At 38.1% G+C, this 23,200-nt stretch overlaps 1 protein-coding gene across 5 annotated transcripts in view; it reads right to left on the bottom strand.

The window, feature by feature from the left end:
- The window catches only part of GSTCD (glutathione S-transferase C-terminal domain containing), a 149,973-nt gene extending 126,795 nt beyond the window's left edge, over nt 1-23,178 (bottom strand). For 2 of the 5 annotated variants that reach the window (XR_015165787.1, XM_086406908.1), the window contains exons 1-3: nt 22,958-23,096; nt 9,874-10,314; nt 8,745-9,212 (exon numbers count right to left, since the gene is read on the bottom strand). Coding sequence is in view for 4 of the 5 variants with exons in the window: in XM_086406908.1 (XP_086263034.1) it covers nt 8,745-9,212; nt 9,874-10,293 (888 nt within the window). In the remaining variant the exon portion in view is untranslated. Of the gene's footprint in view, nt 1-8,744; nt 9,213-9,873; nt 10,315-22,957 lie in introns of all 5 variants that reach the window. The other 3 variants (XM_086406907.1, XM_086406910.1, XM_086406911.1) reach the window with 3 other exon arrangements.
- Nucleotides 23,179-23,200: the final 22 nt, after the last annotated feature.

The following is a 23,200-nucleotide window of genomic DNA, read 5'->3' as shown; positions in this document are numbered from 1 at the left end:
CTAAAGCAACAAGAAAGGGAAGAAATGAAGAACCCCCCGGTTAGTAGAAGGAAAGAAATCTTAAAAATTAGAGCAGAAATAAATGCAAAAGAAACAAAAGAGACCATAGCAAAAATCAACAAAGCCAAAAGCTGGTTCTTTGAAAGGATAAATAAAATTGACAAAACATTATCCAGACTCATCAAGAAAGAAAGGGAGAAAAATCAAATCAATAAAATTAGAAATGAAAATGGAGAGATCACAACAGACAACACACAAATACAAAGGATCATAAGAGACTACTATCAGCAATTATATGCCAATAAAATGGACAACGTGGAAGAAATGGACAAATTCTTAGAAAAGTACAACTTTTCCAAACCAGAACCAGGAAGAAATAGAAAATCTTAACAGACCCATCACAAGCATGGAAATTGAAACTGTAATCAGAAATCTTCCAGCAAACAAAAGCCCAGGTCCAGAGGGCTTCACAACTGAATTCTACCAAAAATTTAGAGAAGAGCTAACACCTATCCTACTCAAACTCTTCCAGAAAATTGCAGAGGAAGGGAAACTTCCAAACTCATTCTATGAGGCCACCATCATCCTAATACCAAAACCTGACAAAGATCCCACAAAAAAAAAAAAAAAACAACTACAGGCCAATATCACTGATGAACATAGATGCAAAAATCCTTAACACAATTCTAGCAATCAGAATCCAACAACACATTAAAAAGATCATACACCATGACCAAGTGGGCTTTATCCCAGGGATGCAAGGATTCTTCAATATCCACAAATCAATCAATGTAATACACCACATTAACAAATTGAAAAATAAAAGCCATATGATTATCTCAATAGATGCAGAGAAAGCCTTTGACAAAACTCAACATCCATTTATGATAAAAACTCTCCAGAAAGCAGGAATAGAAGGAACACACCTCAACATAATAAAAGCTATATATGATAAGCCCACAGCAAACATTATCCTCAGTGGTGAAAAATTGAAAGCATTTCCCCTAAAGTCAGGAACAAGACAAGGGTGCCCACTTTCATTGCTACAATTCAACATAGTTTTGGAAGTTTTGGCCACAGCAATCAGAGCAGAAAAAGAAATAAAAGGAATCCAAATTGGAAAAGAAGAAGTAAAACTCTCCCTGTTTGCAGATGACATGATCCTCTACATAGAAAACCCTAAAGACTCCACCGGAAAATTACTAGAGCTAATCAAAGAATATAGTAAAGTTGCAGGACATAAAATCAACACACAGAAATCCTTGCATTCCTATACACTAATAATGAGAAAATAGAAAGAGAAATTAAGGAAACAATTCCATTCACTATTGCAAAGGAAAGAATAAAATACTTAGGAATATATCTACCTAAAGAAACTAAAGACCTATATATAGAAAACTATAAAACACTGGTGAAAGAAATCAAAGAGGACACTAACAGATGGAGAAATATACCATGTTCATGGATCGGAAGAATCAATACAGTGAAAATGAGTATACTACCCAAAGCAATCTATGGATTCAACGCAATCCCTATCAAGCTATCAACAGTATTTTTCACAGAGCTAGAACAAATAATTTCACAATTTGTATGGAAATACAAAAAACCTCAAATAGCCAAAGCAATCTTGAGAAAGAAGAATGGAACTGGAGGAATCAACCTACCTGACTTCAGGCTCTACTACAAAGCCACAGTCATCAAGACAGTATGGTACTGGCACAAAGACAGAACTATAGACCAATGGAACAAAATAGAAAGCCCAGAGATAAATCCATGCACCTATGGATACCTTATCTTTGACAAAGGAGGCAAGAATATACAATGGATTAAAGACAATCTTTTTAACAAGTGGTGCTTGTTGGGAAAACTGGTCAACCACTTGTAAAAGAATGAAACTACAACATTTTCTAACACCATGCACAAAAATAAACTCAGAATGGATTAAAGATCTAAATGTAAGACCAGAAACTATAAAACTCCTAGAGGAGAACACAGGCAAAACACTCTCTGACATAAATCACAGCAGGATCCTCTATGACCCACCTCCCAGAATACTGGAAATAAAAGCAAAAATAAACAAATGGGACCTAATTAAACTTAAAAGCTTTTGCACAACAAAGGAAACTATAAGCAAGTGAAAAGACAGCCTTCAGAATGGGAGAAAATAATAGCAAATGCAGCAACTGACAAACAACTAATCTCAAAAATATACAAGCAACTCCTACAGCTCAATTTCAGAAAAATAAATGCCCCAATCAAAAAATGGGCCAAAGAATTAAATAGACATTTCTCCAAAGAAGACATACAGATGGCTAACAAACACATGAAAAGATGCTCAACATCACTCATTATCAGAGAAATGCAAATCAAAACCACTATGAGGTACCATTTCATGCCAGTCAGAACGGTTGCAATCCAAAAGTCTACAAGCAATAAATGCTAGAGAGGGTGTGGAGAAAAGGGAACCGTGTTACACTGTTGGTGGGAATGCAAACTAGTGTAGCCACTATGGAGAACAGTGTGGAGATTCCTTAAAAAACTGGAAATTAGAACTGCCTTATGATCCAGCAATCCCACTGCTGGGCATACACACCAAGGAAACCAGAATTGAAAGAGACACGTGTACCCCAATGTTCATCACAGCACTGTTTATAATAGCCAGGACATGGAAGCAACCTAGATGCCCATCAGCAGACGAATGGATAAGAAAGCTGTGGTACATATACATAATGGAGTATTACTCAGCCATTAAAAAGAATTCATTTGAATCAGTTCTAATGAGGTGGATGAAACTGGAGCCGATTATACAGAGTGAAGTAAGCCAGAAAGAAAAACACCCATACAGTATACTAACATATATATGGAATTCAGAAAGATGGTAACGATAACCCTGTATGCGAGACAGCAAAAGAGACACAGATGTATAGAACAGTCTTTTGGACTCTGTGGGAGAGGGAGAGGGTGGGATGATTTGGGAGAATGGCATTGAAACATGTATAATATCATATATGAAACTGATCACCAGTCCAGGTTCGATGCATGATACAGGTTGCTTGGGGCTGGTGCACTGGGACGACCCAGAGGGATGGTACAGGGAGGGAGGTGGGAGGGGGGTTCAGAATGGGGAACACATGTACATCTGTGGTGGATTCATGTTGATGTATGGCAAAACCAATACAATATTGTAAAGTAACTAGCCTCCAATTAAAATAAATAAATTTATATTAAAAAATAAAATCAATATAGCTGTTTTTTTTTTTAATGAAATAAAATAGAAAATAACAGGGTAAATAGCAAGTAGTAAGGCAGATTATTTTGTATTTATATGTATAATGTAAAGATGTATACTTGTATGCTCAATCATCTTGTAAAATGCATCATTTACTATGGAAACTAAAAAAGTTTGAAAAATACTGTCTAAATGGTACTCTGGGAGTAAAAAACTTTCTAACTCTCAACAAAATACTTAGTTGCCTGAAAACAGATTATGAGCTAAGGGAATTGAGCTTTAAACTATGATAAATTAATCAAATAAGAAATGTTCTCATTTCCTCACTTTTCTTTACTTCCCTTGGTAGTGATTTATTCTTATTTGTTAGAGGCATATGACATCTTTCCCTCTTTTTGAAATAAATTGTAATTAAGCACCAATAATTTATGTTTAAAAAAACTGAGGACTTTTACTCTACATGACAGGTCATTCCAGTTAATCAACATGCCAGGCTGCTCTGCTATTATCCAGACAGCTCAGGAGGTACTGCACCACATTTGTTAATTACACTTGAGAAAATGTATTTAAGGAAGAAGCTAATGAAAAATGTGTGAAACAAGAATTAAATTTGTCCCCAAGAAATGATTTTTTAAAAATGTTACCTGGCTGATAAGATCAAAATCATTATAAATTTTAATCAAGTTACTTAAGGACAAGAAAACTAGAGAATTCATTTTTTAAATAATGGTAAAAAAAAAAACACAACCACTGCTACGAAGAGCACAAAATCAAATCCTAGTGGCTTTATGAAAGAGTTAGTTGCTCAGTCGTATCCAACTCTCTGCCAATCCATGGACTGTAGCCCACCAAGCTCCTCTGTCCATAGAATTCTCCAGGCAAGAATACTGGAATGGGTAGCCATTCCCTTCTCCAGGGAATCTTCCCAACCCAGGGATTGAACCTGGGTCTCCTATATTGCAGGCAGACTCTTTACCATCTAAGCCACCAGGAGTGGCTTTGCAGTTAATTACAATTAGGGGCAGAAAAAACTTGCATGAATAAAAAGAGAAGATATTATACCTATCCAAAAGATCTCTGTATTACTTTCCATAACTTATTAGAGTATGTTGTAATTCTTTCATGTCATTTCCTTAGTCACGTCTACTCTTTCAAAAGCATGTCATAACTAACAAATGTTTAGGTGAGCAGCGTAAGCAGTGTAAAAAATAGTAAACTAAGTGGAAATAAAAATCCCAGTTTAGTGCTTTTCTAACAGTCTAGAACTGGTGAGTTAAAACTGAAAATTCTTAAGGACCTAAGACATAGGATAGGATATAGAAAATATAAATTAACTAGAGCATTCATGATTTTTGCAATATGTCAACCAATAGCCAGATTCCCATTTTATTCTCAATTTTATGCCAATGAGAACAATGAAAGAGGTATTTAACATAGGCATTTTTGCTGAAAAATCAATTTATACAATGTTTTTACTTTTGTAACAAATGTCATACTTCTAAAAGCTAAATTCAAAGCATTAGAAGTTAAAATGTAGTATGTTAAATCATACATATGCAGGTTACAAAAATATTTCATAAAGTGGCAATTTGTTTATATTCCAGGAGTAGAACAATCTTTTAAACAGTTCGATCAAAGTGTCCCTGTTTAGCAACAGTAACTTAAAAATAACTATAAAATTTTCTGGTATCTGAAGATTATCTGGTATCAGCAAGATTTTACCTTAAGTATGGCTATTCATTGTCAATTTTCCCATCTGCTTGCTCTTCTGTATACCAGAAGATTCTAACAATTAAAGGGAAGGGGAAATCATAAGTAGTATGCATTTTAATTTATTCTTTTTAAATCCATTCCTGAAACTTTCCAGATGAGAGGATTTTATCAAGCACCTTCCAGGAAGCAGTGTTGGGCTATCAGGGGTTACCTTTGCCAGCTAATATCCTATGAAGAGGAAAAGGAGCTTGGAGCTGAGGTTTAGATGTAACACTGCAGCCTCTCCTAGCTATTGTTTTGCATATTTGGCTTTATTCTGTTTAGCAAAATTGGGTATTTTCCCTTGCTTGCTTGCTCAGTTGTGTCCAACTCTTTGCTGTCCCATGGGTTGTAGCCCACCAGATTCCTCTGTCCATGGAATTTTCCAGGCAAGAATACTGGAGTGGGTTGCCATTCTCTTCTCCAGGGAATCTTCTCAACCCAGGGATCAAATCCCGGTCTCCTGCATTGCAGGCAGATTCCTTACTGTCTGAGCTACCAGGAAGCCATCATTTTGTTTAGCAAAACTGGGTATTTTCCCTAACTCTTCTAATTTTGACCTCTGGTATACCAAACCTTGAATCAGCAAAATTGACTGCTCTTTTGTATTCTTGATCTCATTTCTATGGCTAAATATTTTGGCCCTAGATGCAGTTCTCTGATTCTGATCCAAACCTAGTAACTTGACCTTCATTCCTGATCATGATCTTGATCCTGATTCTGATCGTTTGGACTGCTACTTCATCACCTCGATGTGAGTTACTACAAGTATAAAGGCTTGGCATCATCGCCGCCATCTGAACTAAAACGGCTGCTTCATAACCCAAGATGACTTATAAGAGGAAAATAAATATAACAAAAACAACATCAAAGCTTTGGCAAAGAAAGATTAATTCCTGAAAGAAAATGTGATGATCCAGGAAAAATACAAACAAACAAAGGAAAATATTTAGAGAATTAGTTTACATATAAATGTCAAAAGAGAAGAATTTAATCACAGAATACATGTAATAGAAAAGGCTGAGTGTACAAGTTTTCCACTATTTTAAACTGAGACAGAGTTCCTTAGTTGTATTAGGTAGATTTACATAGCAGTGGTCAGGCTGATGTCCAACCTGATTGAAGGGGGAAAAAAATCCTCTCAATTATGAACACCTTCACCTCAGTTGATCCTAATCAGGTAAACAGTATTAAATTAAGCTAAAATCAAATGGCTGGATGGCATCACTGACTCGATGGACGTGAGTCTGAGTGAACTCCAGGAGTTGGTGATGGACAGGGAGGCCTGGCGTGCTGCGATTCATGGGGTCGCAAAGAGTCGGACACTACTCAGCGACTGAACTGACTGAACTGAAATGTAAAAGATGGATGTCTGGATAATGATCTAAAAATCATCTTTATGCAGGTGAATCCAATTTTTTATGTCTTGTTACATTTGAAAGCAAATACTCAAGTCTTCTCTATCAACCTGTTTTATTTCCTTTGTAGTACTCACCATTATTTAAATGTATATTATTTGTTTGTCTATGTGTTCGTTTCTATCTTTCCTATTCTGCTATTTCTACTAGAATATTAACTCCATAAGGGCTGGGACTCTTTCTGTCTTGTTCATCACTGTATTCCTAGCATGTACAACAGAGCATGACATACACAGTAGGCTTTCAAGTAAATTTCTCAAGTGAATGAATTAATGGTTGTACCACTTAAGAATCAATTTTTAAGAAATTAGAAACAAAGAGTTATCCAAGAAGACCAAGAAGCCATGAATATCAACAGTATTTTATAATATGTACCAAATGACTGCTTTAATGACTAAAGTTGGTAATAATGGTGACAAGAGAATTTAGAAATGATTTGACTAGGAAAAAAAAAAAAAATCTATGTTTGTCTCCCCATCCAGCTCCAGCTCCAAGGACAGTAGGAATACACGTGACATTTACAATACTAATCAACATCCAAACAATTCCTAAATCTCTTGTTTTTACATCCTTTAATTCTGAAGTTATTTTGGTTTCTAATCTTGTTTTGCTCCCATTTTAAAGAAGAGAGAAATGTTCTTTAATAAAACACCAACTGATTGATGCCACCTAACTTATTAGTGAAGCACTGGTCTCCAAATACATAGATGTTCAAATACATAGCTGTTCATTAGAAATATTTTCTCCATTGTCAGTAAATGTACCTGAAGTATTGGTGATATATAATAAATAAAATCTGATTATCTGATTCCTTAGTAAAGGAAAGGGTGAAATGCTTCAAAGTGGGAAAAATGCAGTTCTGGAAAACCAATAAGAAAGCTACAAAGAGCTCTAGCTTTTCAGGTTCACTTGATACTGTTTATACCTTGTTCTTTGTGCCTCCCACAGACAGGGGAGGAAAAAAAAAAAAAATATCCGAGTTAGTGGTAAAGAACCTGCCTGCCTATGCAGAAGACTTAAGAGACATACGTTCAATCCCCGGTTTGGGAGATTCCCTGGAGGAGGGCATGGCAACCCACTGCAGTGTTCTTGCCTGGAGAATCCCAAGGACAGAGGAACCAGGAGGGCTACAATCCATGGGGTTGCAAACAGTTAGACACAACTGAGGAGACTTAGCATGCATGCATATATATATATATATATATATATACACACCTGAACTAAACATGGAAACTTTCCATTTATAATCTTCCACAGTACTGAATAGGACTGACTGTTCTGTTCCATAACAGAGAGATGTGGGCACAACATTTCTGATTTAACAATGTCTACCATAATGAAATCAGTGGTTTCCCAGGTGGCGCTAGTGGTAAGGAATTTGAAGTGACCTGTTTAGTTGTAAGTCACGTCCAACTCTGCGACCCCATGAACTGTAGCCTGCCAGGCTCTTCAGTCCATGAGATCTCCCAGGTAAGAATACTGGAGTGGGTTGCCATTTCCTTCTCCAGGGCATCTTCCTGACCCAGGAATCAAACCCACATCTCTGGCATTGCAAGGAATTCTTTATCACTGAGCCACCTGGGAAGCAAGCCATTTGAAGTGACTACTCAATTATAAAATATAGTTGACCAGAGACTTCAGTATTTTAATAGTGGAACCTCTAGTATTAGAAGGTAATCACAAGAGAATTTAAGCTTAATAACCATGTACTGTGTGCTGTGCTTAGTTGTTCAGTTGTATCCGACTCTTTTCGACCCTGTGCACTGTAGCCCGCCAGGCTCCTCTGTCCATGGGATTCTCCAGGCAGGAATACTGGAGTGGGTTGCCATTCCCTTCTCCAGGAGATCTTCCCGACCCAGGGATCCAACCCAAGTCTCCTGCATTGCAGGTGGATTCTCTACCATCTGAGCCACCAAGGAAGCCCAAGAACACTGGAATGGGTAGCCTATCCTTCGCCAGGGGATCTTCTCCGAGCAGGAATGGAACTGGGGTCTCCTGCACTTCAGGCAGATTCTTGACCAGCTGAGCCACCAGGGAAGTCCCTAATAATCATAACAAATGCTAATATTTTAGCAACTCAAAGCTAAAAGTCATACTAATTACTAACATTTATTGATAGCAACTATGTCTAAGCGTTGTTCCTACTTTGCACAAATTGTCATTTGTTCCTCACACTGATCCAAATAGATGGGCGCTACTATCATCGCTGTTTTACAGATAAGGAAATGCAGACAGATATTAATAACTCACCCAGAAGCATAATAAGAAATGGAATAGGAATTCAAACCTGGGAAGCTTTATAGACTGAAACCTACAACAGTGTATCGACTCCTGATAAACCTTACCAAAAAATGATGGATACAGGGCAAGAGCACAATATCTGCCAAAGTGAAGTATAGGCCTTCTGCAAACACGTGATCCAGAGGTGGCAGGTCAGAGGCTTTTGCTTTTCTGACGTAAGAAGGCTCTCTGTTGGCAGAAGCAGGTTCCTTGTGTATTGTGAGCTTTGAGAATGCCACTTTCAGTTCCAGGCTTGCAGATGAAGAGTCCCCCTCTTCAGATGTTTCCTGCCTATGACCCTTGCTCTTCGTTTTTTCCTTAGCAAGGGAAGGTCCAACCCCAGCAGCCTTCTGTTGCTTTAGCTTCTGCCGCCGGAGTTTGTCATCATTATGCACTCTAACGGGTTCACTAAGCTTTTTCTCAAGCTCTAGTATTGCAGCAGGAATGGTCGGAGGTTGATCAAAAGATTCTTTGAGAAAATTCTCAACAGCTAAAGGGACAGTAAGTTCACATAGCCTGGTCCATTGACTAACCTACAAAACAAAACAAGAATGAAACGATTCTTTACTTTCAACCGAACTTGAAGAAAAATAACTTCATATTGGAAAACAAGACTGGTTTAGAGAATTAAAGTCTTGAGCTAAACCATTCCTAGGCTAGACTTTATGCTCTACCAAGAGACATTATCACAGCACTTCAGAAGTGATAACATTAAACAATGTAGGTTTAGCACTCCTGTATCTGGAAATATATGCTATTCTCTTATATCCTCTTACTGAGTAAATCCTCACGTCCCAAAGCCTCTAAAGTATACTCTCCCTAAAAAAGCTGGGTTTCTGAAACATTGCTACTTGAGCTCCTTTAATCCTCAACATAATTAAAATAAAAGGTTAAAAAAAATCTTTTCCTAAAAATAATGTCTCTAAATCTCATAAATTAAAGCTTTACTTCTTATTTTCTAATACTGCACTGAAATACTGGTACACATGAAAGGCTACTGTAACTCTTTTATTGGTTACTGTTGTTTTTTTTTTTTTTCAGTAAATTAAACTTTATTTTCCAACAGAGAGTTAAATGAATATTCAAGTGAATGTGTTATCACTTATGGCCTTCCCCTGTGGTTCAGAAGACAAAGAGTCTGCCTGCAATGATTACTTATGGCTTTAAATAACAGAAAAGAGGCATTCTACTTACTTCAGCACAAGCTTTCAAGCAAGTCTTCTTAAAACCCAGAAGTTCCAAAATTTCCTTCTTTGAGGGGTCTGTTTCATATGACTTCTGGATTATGTGTCTCAGAACAACAGCAAGTCCTGCTCTACAGAAATTGTCTGGTCTTTCTACTACTGCAGGTAAACAGCAACTCTGGACTATTGGTGGAAGCTCTTGCCTTGAAATAATCTGTATTTCAACACCCTCAGATGGTACATTTTTAAGTAGTGAAATACCTGTGCTTTCTCCAGGGAGGACTAAGAAAACTTTAAAGACTGTGCAGTCACAGTATGATAACAAAAATAAAGTTACAGATGTATGAAGAGGAAAGATGCACCCTTCTTTTTGGTGAGAAAAGTCCAAGTACAGATATTCTTCTGTAAGGCTTTTCTTAATGCCTTTCATTTTCTTCTTTCATTGGGTTACCTGAAGCATAAATTGAAGTGGTTTTAGGTCTTAGGATATAGTCGTTGCAAAGCTAACATAAAAGATGAACACTTTAAAACTTTTTCTAGAAATCAGCAAGGATTTGAGATCAATATGATTCTACAAAAATTTGTTCTTGGCATGAATAAATGGCTTCCAAAAGAATGAGGCCCACATTGTGCATTAACTAGTCTTAAGAGGATTTTAGGACTTCCCAAGTGCTGCTAGTGGTAAAGAACCCACCTGACAATGCAGGAGACGTAAAAGTTGCGTGTTCGCTCCCTGGGTTGGGAAGATGCCCTGGAGGAGGAAATGGCTACCCGATCCAATATTCTTGTCTGGGAAATCCCATGGACAGAGGAGCCTGGTGGGCCAGAGTCCTTGGGGTTGCACAGAGTTGAACATGACTGAAGTGACCTAGCACGCATGCACGCAAGGGGATTTTATACACAGCTCCTTTAAAATGAGCATACCTCAGGTGCTTTGCAATATAGCCCTCCCAGTCAAGTACTTGTCGGTCTCACTACAGGTGAGAATAAAAGATGAACAGAATAGGACACAAGAAATAATCAAGAATACCTAGCATTTATCACTATTGCAACATATTATATATCTATTCTTGTCTTCCTCCAATAGCATGTTCCACGAGATTATAAATTTCATTGTATTCACTGTAATATCTAAAACAAGGTCTGACATTATATATATATATATATGTATGTATGTATAATCAAAAAGCACTGAGTGAATGCATAGATGAATAGACATGTTCATTATTTTAAAGATGAAAACATACACAATCTTGTGGTCAAATTATTGACGGGTGTTTTCAAGTCATAATCCTTAAGACTTTGGTCAGTTATGACTTTTTGCTTGAATTCTACAATTTCTGGGTCTAAAATTCCCCATGTTCAAATCCATAAATCAAAATTCCCAAACTGACACTAGATGGCACCCTTTAAAAGCATTAGCCACATACTAACTGGTATATTAAAGAAAAAATATTTTAAATTAAAAAAAAATATTTTAAAAGCCTTTAAAAAGTACACATGCAACTCTTTAAGTATATTTGAAATATTAGTGTACCCCAAAATTTAGGGTATTAAAATCAACTAAATTTTCTTTACATTGTAAGTTCCTTAGTTTTTTTTTTTGTAATTAAAAGCAAAACAATCAAGTACTCATTAATCTTGGTCCTCAACTTTATTAAAGAGCTAATAATTCATTATAACAAAGATATAGTTAGTAAAGATATACACAGTAACATTACTGTCTTGGAAAACTTCTTGGTAATGCAAACAATCACTAGTGTTTATATTTCTTTTATTAAAACGTAACAGACCTGCACCATGGCTTGTTACTTAAGATTATCTAGGAGAAAATTATTTCATGCAATTTAAAAGCAACAACTTTTTAGCCGAAGGAAACTATTTTCTTCCTGAGCTAACTTAATTACCTTTTGGATTTTTTTCTTTTCTCTTCATCTAGAGCTGATTTTAAAAGAAAGCATTAAAGGGCATTTGTTAAAGCTCACAGGCAAAAGAAACCAACCTTTTGTAGAAAATTGATAGTCTCTTTGGAGATAGTGGGTTGCTATTTCTATACCTAAACTACATAGATATAGTTTGCCCCTCTATATATTTTGCTGATTAATTTACCAATCTTCTTAACTCCTTTTGTTGACACTATAAAGAAGATTACTTTTTTAAATAGCAAATAACAGTTTTATTGTGCATATATGTCACATTTGTCATATCCTACCTTCCTTTTTAAAATTTTTTTTAAACTTTTTATTTTGTTTTGAGGTATAGCTGATCAACAAAATTGTGACAAAGAGTTTCAGGGGAACAGTGAAGGGACTCAGCCATACTATAAAGAAGGTCCCTAAGTGCCTTCCTAAGGAGCAGATTGGAAAGAAAACATAATCAATTTCCTCATGGAATTAGCAGAAACCAGTCCTGTCAACACTTAAAAAAGACACACAAAACAGAAGACTAAAAACAACATCATGCTATTTTACAGCTTTTGATTCAGGATATGCTGAAATGTTAATATTAAAAAATTAGAGTACATATATATCACCACTTCCTGAGGCTGTGAACTTCCAGATGTTCAACCTGATTTTAGAAAAGGCAGAGGAACCACAGATCAAATTGCCAACATTCGTTGGATCATTGAAAAAGCAACAGAGTTCCAGAAAAACGTCTATTTCTGCTTTACTGACTATGCCAAAGCCTCTGACTGTATGGCTCACAATGAACTGTGGAAAATTCTGAAAGAGATGGGAATACCAGACCACCTGACCTGCCTCTTGAGAAACCTATATGCAGGTCAGGAAGCAACAGTTAGAACTGGACATGGAACAACAGACTGGTTCCAAATAGGAAAAGGAGTACATCAAGGCTGTATATTTTCACCCTGCTTATTTAACTTATATACAGAATACATCATCAGAAACGCTGGGCTGGAGGAAGCATAAGCTGGAATCAAGATTACTGGGAGAAATATCAATAACCTCAGATATGCAGATGACACCACCCTTATGGCAGAAAGTGAAGAAGAACTAAAGAGCCTCTTGATGAAAGTGAAAGAGGAGAGTGAAAAAGTTGGCTTAAAGCTCAACATTCAGAAAACTAAGATCATGGTATCCGGTTCCATCACTTCATGGCAAGTAGATGGGGAAACAATGGAAACAGTGACAGACTTTATTTTTTTGGGCTCCAAAATCACTGCAGATGGTGACTGCAGCCATGAAATTAAAAGACGCTTACTCCTTGGAAGGAAAGTTATGGCCAACCTGCTGCTGCTGCTGCTAAGTCGCTTCAGTCATGCCCGACTCTGTGCAACCCCACAGATGGAAGCCCACAAGGCTCCCCTGTCCCTGGGATTCTCCAGGCAAGAACACTGGAGTGGGTTGAGTACTGGAGTGGGATGACCAACCTAGACAGCATATTAAAAAGCAGAGACATTAGTTTGTCAACAAAGGTCCGTCTAGTCAAGGATATGGTTTTTCCAGTAGTCATGTACGGATGTGAGAGTTGGATTATAAAGAAAGTTGAGCACCGAAGGATTGGTGCTTTTGAACTGTGAGCTTGGAGAAGACTCTTGAGAGTCCTTTGGGCTGCTAGGGGATCCAACTAGTCCATCCTAAAGGAGATCAGTCCTGGGTGTTCATTGGAAGGACTATTGAAGCTCAAACTCCAATACTTTGGCCAGCTGATTGGAAGAGCTGAGTCATTTGAAAAGACCCTGATGCTGGGAAAGAGTGAAGACGGGAGGAGAAGTGGACAACAGAGGATGAGATGGTTGGATGGCATCATTGACTCAATGGACATGAGTTTGGGTAAACTCCGGGAGTTGGTGATGGACAGGGAGGCCTAGTGTGTTGCAGTCCATGGGGTTGCAAAGAGTCGCACATGACTGAGCAACTGAACTGAACTGAGGCACGTAAGTCCCAGAATTAACTTTTACACATTTCATAAACTTTTTTTTTTGCTGTGAGCACTTAATAAATGCTAAATGTCAACAAAAGAGAATAGCAATAATCTGTCCCTGGAGATAACTAATAATTAATGAGATGCCTAAGAGAAAATGCAAAGTACTGTTGACTCAACATAATTAACTTTTTAAAATATAAATATTGGTATTTCCCCCCCCTTGATGACTAAAAATATTACTTAATGATCTTGGGGTTTAAAAAACCAATCACTCTCCCTGGGCAATTTCTCCACATTAAATTTTACTATAATTTCTAAAATAAGTATTAGCAAACCTGTAAAATTTTGATATCTGTTTTTGGCATGTACCATGTCTAATTTTTCAAGAAAGTAGAACACATTTTTTGTTTAAAGTTTGCAATACAGTAAAATAAACCTATTTTCTTCTTCATTTCTACTTAGAGAATTCCTCATCTTATCAGTTTTATGTCATGAGCTTTTAAAAGGTAGGTACTGTAGAATCATCCTTGGGGTCTCCAAGGCATGGAGCTGGGGTACAGATCTTGTTACTCCAGATTACATTTCTGCCTAGCACGGAAGTGCTGTCATCTGCTCTTTCTCAGCTTTGACAGGTGCCACACTGCACTTAGAGGGAGCGAGAAAGCGGAAGATAAAACCACAGGCTTGAGATGCCTGAACAGAGCTGAGGGAGTGTGCATCTCCTCCCTTGCTTGGGAATGTTGCAGAGGGAATAAAAACAGGTTGTGGTTTAGTCACTAAGTCATGTCCAACTCTTTTGCGAACGCATGGACAGTAGCCCGTTGGGCTCCTCTGTCCACAAAATTTCCCAGGCAAGAATACTGGAGTGGGTTGCCATTCCCTTCTCCAGGGGATCGTCCCAACCCAGGGACTGAACCCAGGCCTCCTGCATTGACAGGAGCAATCTTTACCACTGAGTCACCTGGGAAGCACAAAAACAGGTAAAAAGTAAATATTTAAGCCTTGGTTTCATTAATTGGCAATTTTCAAAGATATTTTTAAACAAATGTAGTCATAGGTTTAATATTTCAGGAATTTAACATTTTTATTCATTTATCATAATCAATGTATCATGGTGCTGATAAAGTGAAACATTTCATACATGAAAGGGGAAATGCGTTTTATAGTGATTTTCTTATTTGAAGCCATTTTATTATCAATAGTTTACTCGGTGCATATGTATATAAAGAAAGAAAAAAACACTGTAAATATTGAACATAAGCATACTTCTCTGGAAGCTAGAAAAAAAGTTTAAAATTTCTGTGCTCGAAATTCAAGTCTGGATCTATGGCAACTACACATAACAGATAAATAGATAAGTTACATATTCCATGTGTGTGCGCATGCTAAGTTGCTTCAGTCATGTCCAACTCTTTGCCACCCTATGGATTATAGCCCACCAGGTTCCCTTGTTCATGGGATTCTCCAGGCAAGGATATTAGAGTGGGCTGCCATACCCTCCTCTGGGGATCTTCCCAACCTAGGGATCGAACCTGCCTCTCTTATGTCTCTTGCATTGGCAGGTGGTTCTTTACCACTAATGTCCTGGAAAGCCCTATTTATTACATAATAAAGTCCAAAAGTACATAACTGCAACAAAAATATTAACCAATTGACTGTATTTTTTAAGTAAGAAATTATTACTGTGGCTGGTTTTTGATAAGAGCTTAATAAATGTTAAAGGAACAAAGAATGCAATTCTAAATAATATTATGTACATTTTATTGCCTACCAAATATGTGCTTAATAAGCACCTGGAATTTTATGCATTACTTCAGCCCTCATAATCCTTAAAGTACATTTTACTTCCACTACATGAATAAGAACTGTACTTCAATCCAAAAGCATTATTTGAATCTATAAAGGGATCTTATGGGAAAACATTAAGGAATGGGTATTTTTCTAACATAAATAGCACTACTTTATAAACTTCATAAGTAGAACCATATTGCAATTTCATCACAGCCACGATTTCACCACAGTGAAAATCATCAGAAACTATGTTATTCTTAGCAAATTTCTCAGGTGGCTCAGAAGTAAAGAATCCACCTGCCCGTCCAGGTGCCGCAGGAAATGCGGGTTCCATCTCTGGGTCTGGAAGAACCCCTAGAGAAGGAAATGGTAAGCTACTTCAGTATTCTTGCCTGGGACGAGTCATGGACAGTGGAGCCTGGCGGGCTACGGTCCATGGGGTCGCAAAGAGTCAGAGACACTGAGTGACTGAGCATGTACACTCTTGATAAAAACCTCCATGCTAAAGACAGAGTATCTGACAATTCTCAGCACTGGATTAAGTTTTTTGATCATTCCTTCTTAAGTTTTATTGGATCCTCCTCAGACCTCTTAGTGACCTGTAGCTTAGCACCTTGCCCTATTCTCAACTTAAACTCACACCTTTGATTACCGGCTTTCACACTTTTGATCATGCCATACAATAAGAAATAAACGTTATAATGAAGGTCATTATACACAGAATAAAACTGAAACAAAAGACTCACAAAAAACTACTCTACCATAGGAGATATAACAAACAGTTTATCTTTTCTTCTTTTTTTTCCAGGGTTGTTTTTTGTTTGTTTGTTTTTAATGTTGGTTAGTGCTCACTAAATTGATTCCAAGATCCATGAGCTACAACTTATACTATGACAACACTGTCCAAGGTGATTCACAGTGCTACAGGTTTAAATAGTACTGATGACTCTGATATTTATCTCTGCCGCAACCTTTCCCCTGAACTTTAGACTCCTGTAGCCTACTTGATATCTTCACTAGGACACTTTTCCAAACCTGTTCCTCTTTCCTCAAGTAATCTCCTTCTTGATAAAATAGCAACACCATTTACCCAGATACTTGGGCCCATAATTCTGAAGTGTCACTCAATTCCTTTTTTTCTCTTACTTTACTATTTATGCCTTTGAAATACATGGTAATACTAACTTTTTGCTGTTGCTGCTAAGTCGCTTCAGTCGTGTCCGACTCTGTGTGACCCCATAGACAGCAGCCCACCAGGCTCCACCATCCCTGGGATTCTCCAGGCAAGAACACTGGAGTGGGTTGCCATTGCCTTCTCCAATGCATGAAAGTGAAAAGTGAAAGTGAAGTCGCTCAGTCGTGTCCGACCCTCAGCAACCCATGGACTGCAGCCCACCAGGCTCCTCTGTCCATGGGATTTTCCAGGCAAGAGTACTGGAGTAGGGTGCCATTGCCTTCTTCAAATAAAGTCTAGAGGTGCATTAATTATGGGCCTTCTCCGAATAGATCACCTTGACTCGAGCTGGAGAATTGGCTGTTGTGTAGGAAACAGTTAATGGACTTTTGCAGTAGTCCTTGAAAGAGCTAGTGATGACTTAGATTAAGGTGATATTGGTAGGGTAGGTTATATCACCTTAATCTAAGTCATCACTAGCTTTTACAAGGACTATTGCAAAAGCCCATTAACTGTTTCCTACACAACAGTCAATTGTCCAACTCGAGTCAAGGTGATCCTTTAAAAACATAAATCAGACCATGTCTCTGCTCACAACCATTCAATGGCTCCCCAGCACACTTGATAAAATTCAAATTTCCTATCATGGTCTCTGGGTCTGATGTGACCCTGGCTGTCCTTCTTTTCTGACCTGATCTCCCTCTTGTTCACTTCCCTCAAGCCAATTCTCCTTGCTGTTCTGGTGCAATGCCAGCAGTGCTCCCACACTTGAGAATTTGGGTGCTTGCGATTCCTTCTGCCTAGAATATTCTTCTTCAAGATATTCACATGGCTTGCTCCTTTATTTCACTGTGGTCTCTGAATATTAACTCAGAGCAGTCTCTCCTGACTACCTGAATTGAAAAAGCACTCCTAACACTTCTTAGCCCCTTATCCTGCTTTCTTTTTCTTTACAGCACTTATTACTGCACGTCTCCAATGGTAAACAGTACTCAAATTTTAGTTCAAATGAATAAATGAATAAATGTACATAAATGATTGTCACTAATCCCTGTAAAGACAGTATTTTTGAGAACATTAGTCTTGGTACACATAAGCTTCATTCTTCTTGACACCATTCTTTCTCTTCCAAATAAATCTATTTTAAGAGCAAACTAGGTATAAATTTGGAGATGGCAATGGCACCCCACTCCAGTACTCTTGCCTGGAAAATCCCGTGGATGGAGGAGCCTGGTAGGCTGCAGTCCATGGGGTCGCTAAAAGTCGGACACGACTGAGCGACTTCACTTTCACTTTTCACTTTCATGCATTGGAGAAGGCAATGGCAACCCACTCCAGTGTTCTTGCCTGGAGAATCCCAGGGACGGGAAGCCTGGTAGGCTGCTGTCTATGGGGTCGCACAGAGTCGGACACGACTGAAGCGACTTAGCAGTAGCAGCAGCAGGTATAAATTAAAATGAAGAAACACACCACCATGAGCTGAGTCGGAAAAAGTATAACTAGAATCCACTCAAACTTGTAAATATAGCATAAACATTTTTATGTCTACTGATATTTAGGCAAGAGAATTAGGAACCTAATGAGATTCTATATATTTACTTAACAAGTAGAATATTCATACACTGAGTAATGAATAAGAGTCTAGACTCTGGTACAGACTGATTGGGTTTAAATCTTGGTTCTGATACTTAGTATCTAGTAATATAAATTTTTTCTGTGCCTTAGTTTTCTCATTCATAAAAAGAGATAATAATAATGACAATATTTACCATATAGGATGTTGTGAGAACTAACATCATCTATCACATTAGTAATCCTCTAAATAAATACTATTGTTATCTACTTGTAATTTATCCCCAAATTCCTTATGCATTGATACTGTCAAAAAACACCAAGTTTGATGGGCAAGTCTTCAAGTATGCTTTATATTTCCAAACTTCTCAATAAAAATAAGAGATTTTGTGTTGAGTTGAAAAGATTTTCTCTATTAACCAACTATACTCCAATATAAAATAAAAAGATTTTTTAAAAACAGAAAAGATTGAAACCAAACATTGAAAAAAAAAAATCTGTTATTTAAGGCTGAAAACCAGGGAGTCACAAAATTCCAGAGTATAAATGGGATATCTTAAGTTCACTAGAATATTAACTGCTTATATCGAATAGTTTAAAGCAATTTATAAGCATAAAAAAATGACAAACTTACTCTTCTTAAAGATTCAAGTTTAAATTTAAGCTCATTTGAATTCCCCACTACATCAAAACGTTCAACATTATGAGTATTAGAACCTAGCTTGTATTTTATACATAAAAATAACAAGGTGGGTTTTTTTTTTTTTTTTTCATGCCATGTGGCAGGTGTGATCTTTGTTCCCCAACCAGGCACTGAACCCACACCCCCTGCACTGGAAGCAGGGAGTCTTTACTACTGGACAACCAGGGAAATCCCCAAAATAACAGTATTTGGTTGCAAATAGCTCATTGTTTTCTTTCAATAATATAGATTTAAAAAAAAAAAAAGGAAAGAAAAGCCTGCCTCTACAGAGTTAAATAGCAGCTTATTACCTTAGATATTAAAGGTCAAAAAAGAAAGAAAAAACCGAGCTATTCAGTGCTCACTACGTTGTGAAACATCGAGACACATATCACTAAGTCCTAGAGGACAAAATCCTATGATTAAAATTAGCTGTTTTCTTATCCAGGCAAGAAGTGGGGAAAAACTATTTAAAAATAAGAAAGCCTACTACAACCTTAGCCATAAGGGAACTGTGGCATCTTCTCTCCATAGAATCAGGGAATCATCTGTTGCCATAGAATCATAATGCTTGCAGATAAGCTTGACCTCACAATTAACAAGGAGCCACAGCATGAAATGCTAACCTGTTAGAAACATCAGCAAACCTGAAATAAAATTACTGAATCCCCACAGTAACTAATATCTGTGCTCATCATGAACTGAATGGTATAAATCCTTGCTTTGCAAGCACTAGTCATAACAGAATTCAGTAGGCTAGCTAAAAAACTTGAAGATAAAAACAACATGTGCTAAGGAATTGTGTATACTAGAGATGTTTTAGTTGACTAGCTTCAGAATTTGTTCAGTTTCAAAGTCTGCTAAATTGTTGGTTAGAAAGATCAATTGGATAGTCAGCATTTATTCTTATTTCAAATCACAGGTGATAGAAAAGTTACAAACACATGTTCAGATAAACAAACAAACAAAAACAACCCCTCCAAAACCCCTGATGGAGCCTCTACTACAAAAGTTCAAGTTTGAGCTTTGTTTAAAGCAGACAAACATATAACAGAAGTGTAAAACAATAAAGGAATTGATAAAATAATTTTCAAATCTCATTGATTTTTCCAGATTTATTTCTGAAGTTAGACCTCTTAAAATATTGCCTTCAGGTATAACTCAAACATAGTTTCCAGGACTTCTCTGGCAGTCCAGCAGTTAAAACTTCACCTTCCAATGCAGAGGGTACAGGTTCTATCCCTGATCAGGGAGCAAAGAGCTCACATGCCTCATGGCCAAAAAACCAAAACATAAAGCAGAAGTAATATTATAACAAATTCAATAAACACTATGAAATTGGTCCACATTAAAAAAATCTTAAAGAAAACACAATGTGGAATAATGAGATATGCTTAAGGCAATCCTTTCAGCAGTAAGGACCTAACAAAAGCAGAAGAGATTAAGAAGAGGTGGCAAGAATACACAGAACTATACAAAAAGAGGTTTTAATGACCCAGATAACCACAATGGTGTGGTCACTCATCTAGAACCAGACATCCTGGAATATGAAGTCAAGTGGACCTTAGGATGCAATACTACCAACAAAGCTAGTGGAGGTCATGGAATAGGTGAGCTATTTCAAATCCTAAAAGATGATGCTGTTAAACTGCTGCACTCAACATGTTAGCAAATTTGGAAAACTCAGAAGTGGTCATAGGACTGGAAAAGGTCCATTTTCATTCCAATCCCCAAGAAGGGCAATGACAAAGAATGTTCACACTGCCATACAATTGTGCTCATTTCACATGCTAGTAAGTTATGCCTAAAATCCTTCAAGTTAAGCTTTAGCAGTATGTGATCTGAGAACTTACAGATATTCAAGCTGGATTTTAAAAAGGCAGAAGAACCAGAGATCAAATTGCCAACATTCACTGGATCATAGAGAAAGAAAGGGAATTCCAGAAAAATACCTACTTCAGCTTCACTGACTATGTTAAAGCCTTTGACTGTGTGAACCACAATAAACTGGAAAATTCTTAAAGAGATGGGAATACCAAATCACCTTATCTGCCTCCTGAGGAACCTCTATGCAGGTCAAGAAGCAACAGTTAGAACCAGACATGGAAACAACAGACTGATTCAAAATTGGGAAAGAAGTATATCAAGGCTGTATATTGTCACCCTGCTTATTTAACTTATATGCAGAGTACTCTGCATATAGTGCCAGGCTGGATGACTCACAAGCTGGAATCAAGATTGCCAAGAGAAATATCAACAACCTCAGATATGCAGATGATATCGCTCTAATGGCAGAAAGCAAAGAGGAACTAAAGAGCCTCTTGACGAGGGTGAAAGAGGACAGTGACAAAGCTGGCTTAAAGCTCAACATTCAAAAAAAAAGATCGTGGCATTGGGTCCCATCCCTTCATAGTAAATAGAAGGGGAAAAAGAGAAAGCAATGACAGATTTTATTTTTGTGGGTTCCAAAGTCACTGCAGATGGTGACTGCGGCCATGAAATTAAAAGACACTTGGACAGAAAGCTGTGACAAACCTAAACAGCATATTAAAAAGCAGAGACATAACTTGGCTGACAAAGGTCCATATAGTCAAAGCTAGCATTTTTTCCAGTTGTCATGTATGAATTTGAGAGTTGGACCCATAACAAAGACTGAGAGCTGAAGAATTGATACTTTTGAACTGTGGTGCTTGAAAAGACTCTTGAGAGTCGCTTGGACTGCAAGATCAAACCAGTCAATCCTAAGGAAAATCAACCCTGAATATTCATTGAAAGGACTGAGGCTAAAGTTGAAACTCCAATACTTAGGCCACCTGATGTGAAGAGCTGACTCACTGGAAAAGACCCTGATGCTGGGAAACACTGAAGGCAACGGAGAAGGGGGTGGCAGAGCATATGGTTAGATAGCATCACTGTCTCAAAGGACGTAAATCTGAGCAAACTCCAGGAGATAGTGAAGGACAGGGAAGCCTGGTGTGCTGCAGTCCGTGGGAGTTGCAAAGAGTGTAACACGACTTAGAAACTGAACAACTACAAATACTACTCACCAGGGAGTTAAAAAAAAGTCACATAGCTTGATGTTTGATTTACTCAATATGACAGCAAATTACTCGGTGGTATTTATAACAAAGATTTTATTCCACATTATTTAAATGACCATGGTTAAAGTTTAAATTGTCATACTACTAGTTGTTGCCTGCTTTTGCATGTTCCCTTTTAAACACTGTTTCTAGATAAGCTTAGGAAAAAAGTACTCGATCTCCTCTAGCAATACTTTTGCCAAGATGTATTATTAAGTGTTGGCATTTTCTTGATATCCAAGATAGGATCATGACATTAAGAATGAAGAAAAAAAACCAAGTCACCTAATCCTAAACCAAAGTGAAACACAGCTTTGATGATGCAATAGAAGCAAATGGCCCCAAATGAAGCAAGTTCATTGGAACAACAGTTTGCTAATATTCACAGACAACTGCTTTCTCCAACGAGGTAGGGCTGGGAGAGAAAACTAAGTTTCAAAAAAAAAAAAAGTTCAAGACGATCCAAGAAATCTACACAAACTTGATTGAGTACGTTAAGTCACTCAATCGTGTCCGACTCTTTGTGACCCCATGCACTGTAGCCCACCAGGCTCCATCCATGGGATTTTCCAGGCAAGAATAATGGAGTGGGTTGCCATTTCCTTCTCTAGGAGATCTTCCCGACCCAGGAGTTGAACCCAGGTCTCCCGCATTGTAGGCAGACGCTTTACCGTCTGAGCCATCAGCGAAGTCCACACACAAACCTAGCAGCACGTGGCAAACGACCCCTTAGATTGCTGCAGCTGGAAGCTGCTCCATTCCACTGTCAGAGAAAGCCACGGCCACTGATCTTGGAAAAACTGGGAAGGGGACGGGAGCCTTCCCACCCTTGCCCGCATGGTGCATCCTGTTTCCCCCTATGCTAAGAGGCGGTTTTTCGGGGTCACGGGGACTGCGCCCTCCTTACCTGGTCGCAGAGGCGCGGCCAGGCAGGGAGGGTGCGTGAGTGGGTAGGCGACAGGGGCCGCCAGCGCATTCCAGCCCCGCCCGAGCCGAGTTTCCCGAGGCCACTTCAGGGAGTCTTCGTCTGCTGACCACTCGCTGCCAACGAGGCCACGAGAGAAAGAACGCAGAGCGCTTCAAGGAAGCGGCGGCGGCGACCGTCATTCATAATCCGGCGGACCGGAAAGAGAGGGTCACGTCACTTCCT

The sequence above is a fragment of the Bos grunniens genome, chromosome 6, assembly GCF_055505025.1.
Source record: "Bos grunniens cultivar Pamir isolate PY7600 chromosome 6, Bosgru_T2T1.0, whole genome shotgun sequence".
NCBI classification, from domain to species: Eukaryota; Metazoa; Chordata; class Mammalia; order Artiodactyla; family Bovidae; genus Bos; species Bos grunniens.
Note: the sequence above shows the minus strand (reverse complement) of the source record. Positions and strands in the feature narration are given on the sequence as shown.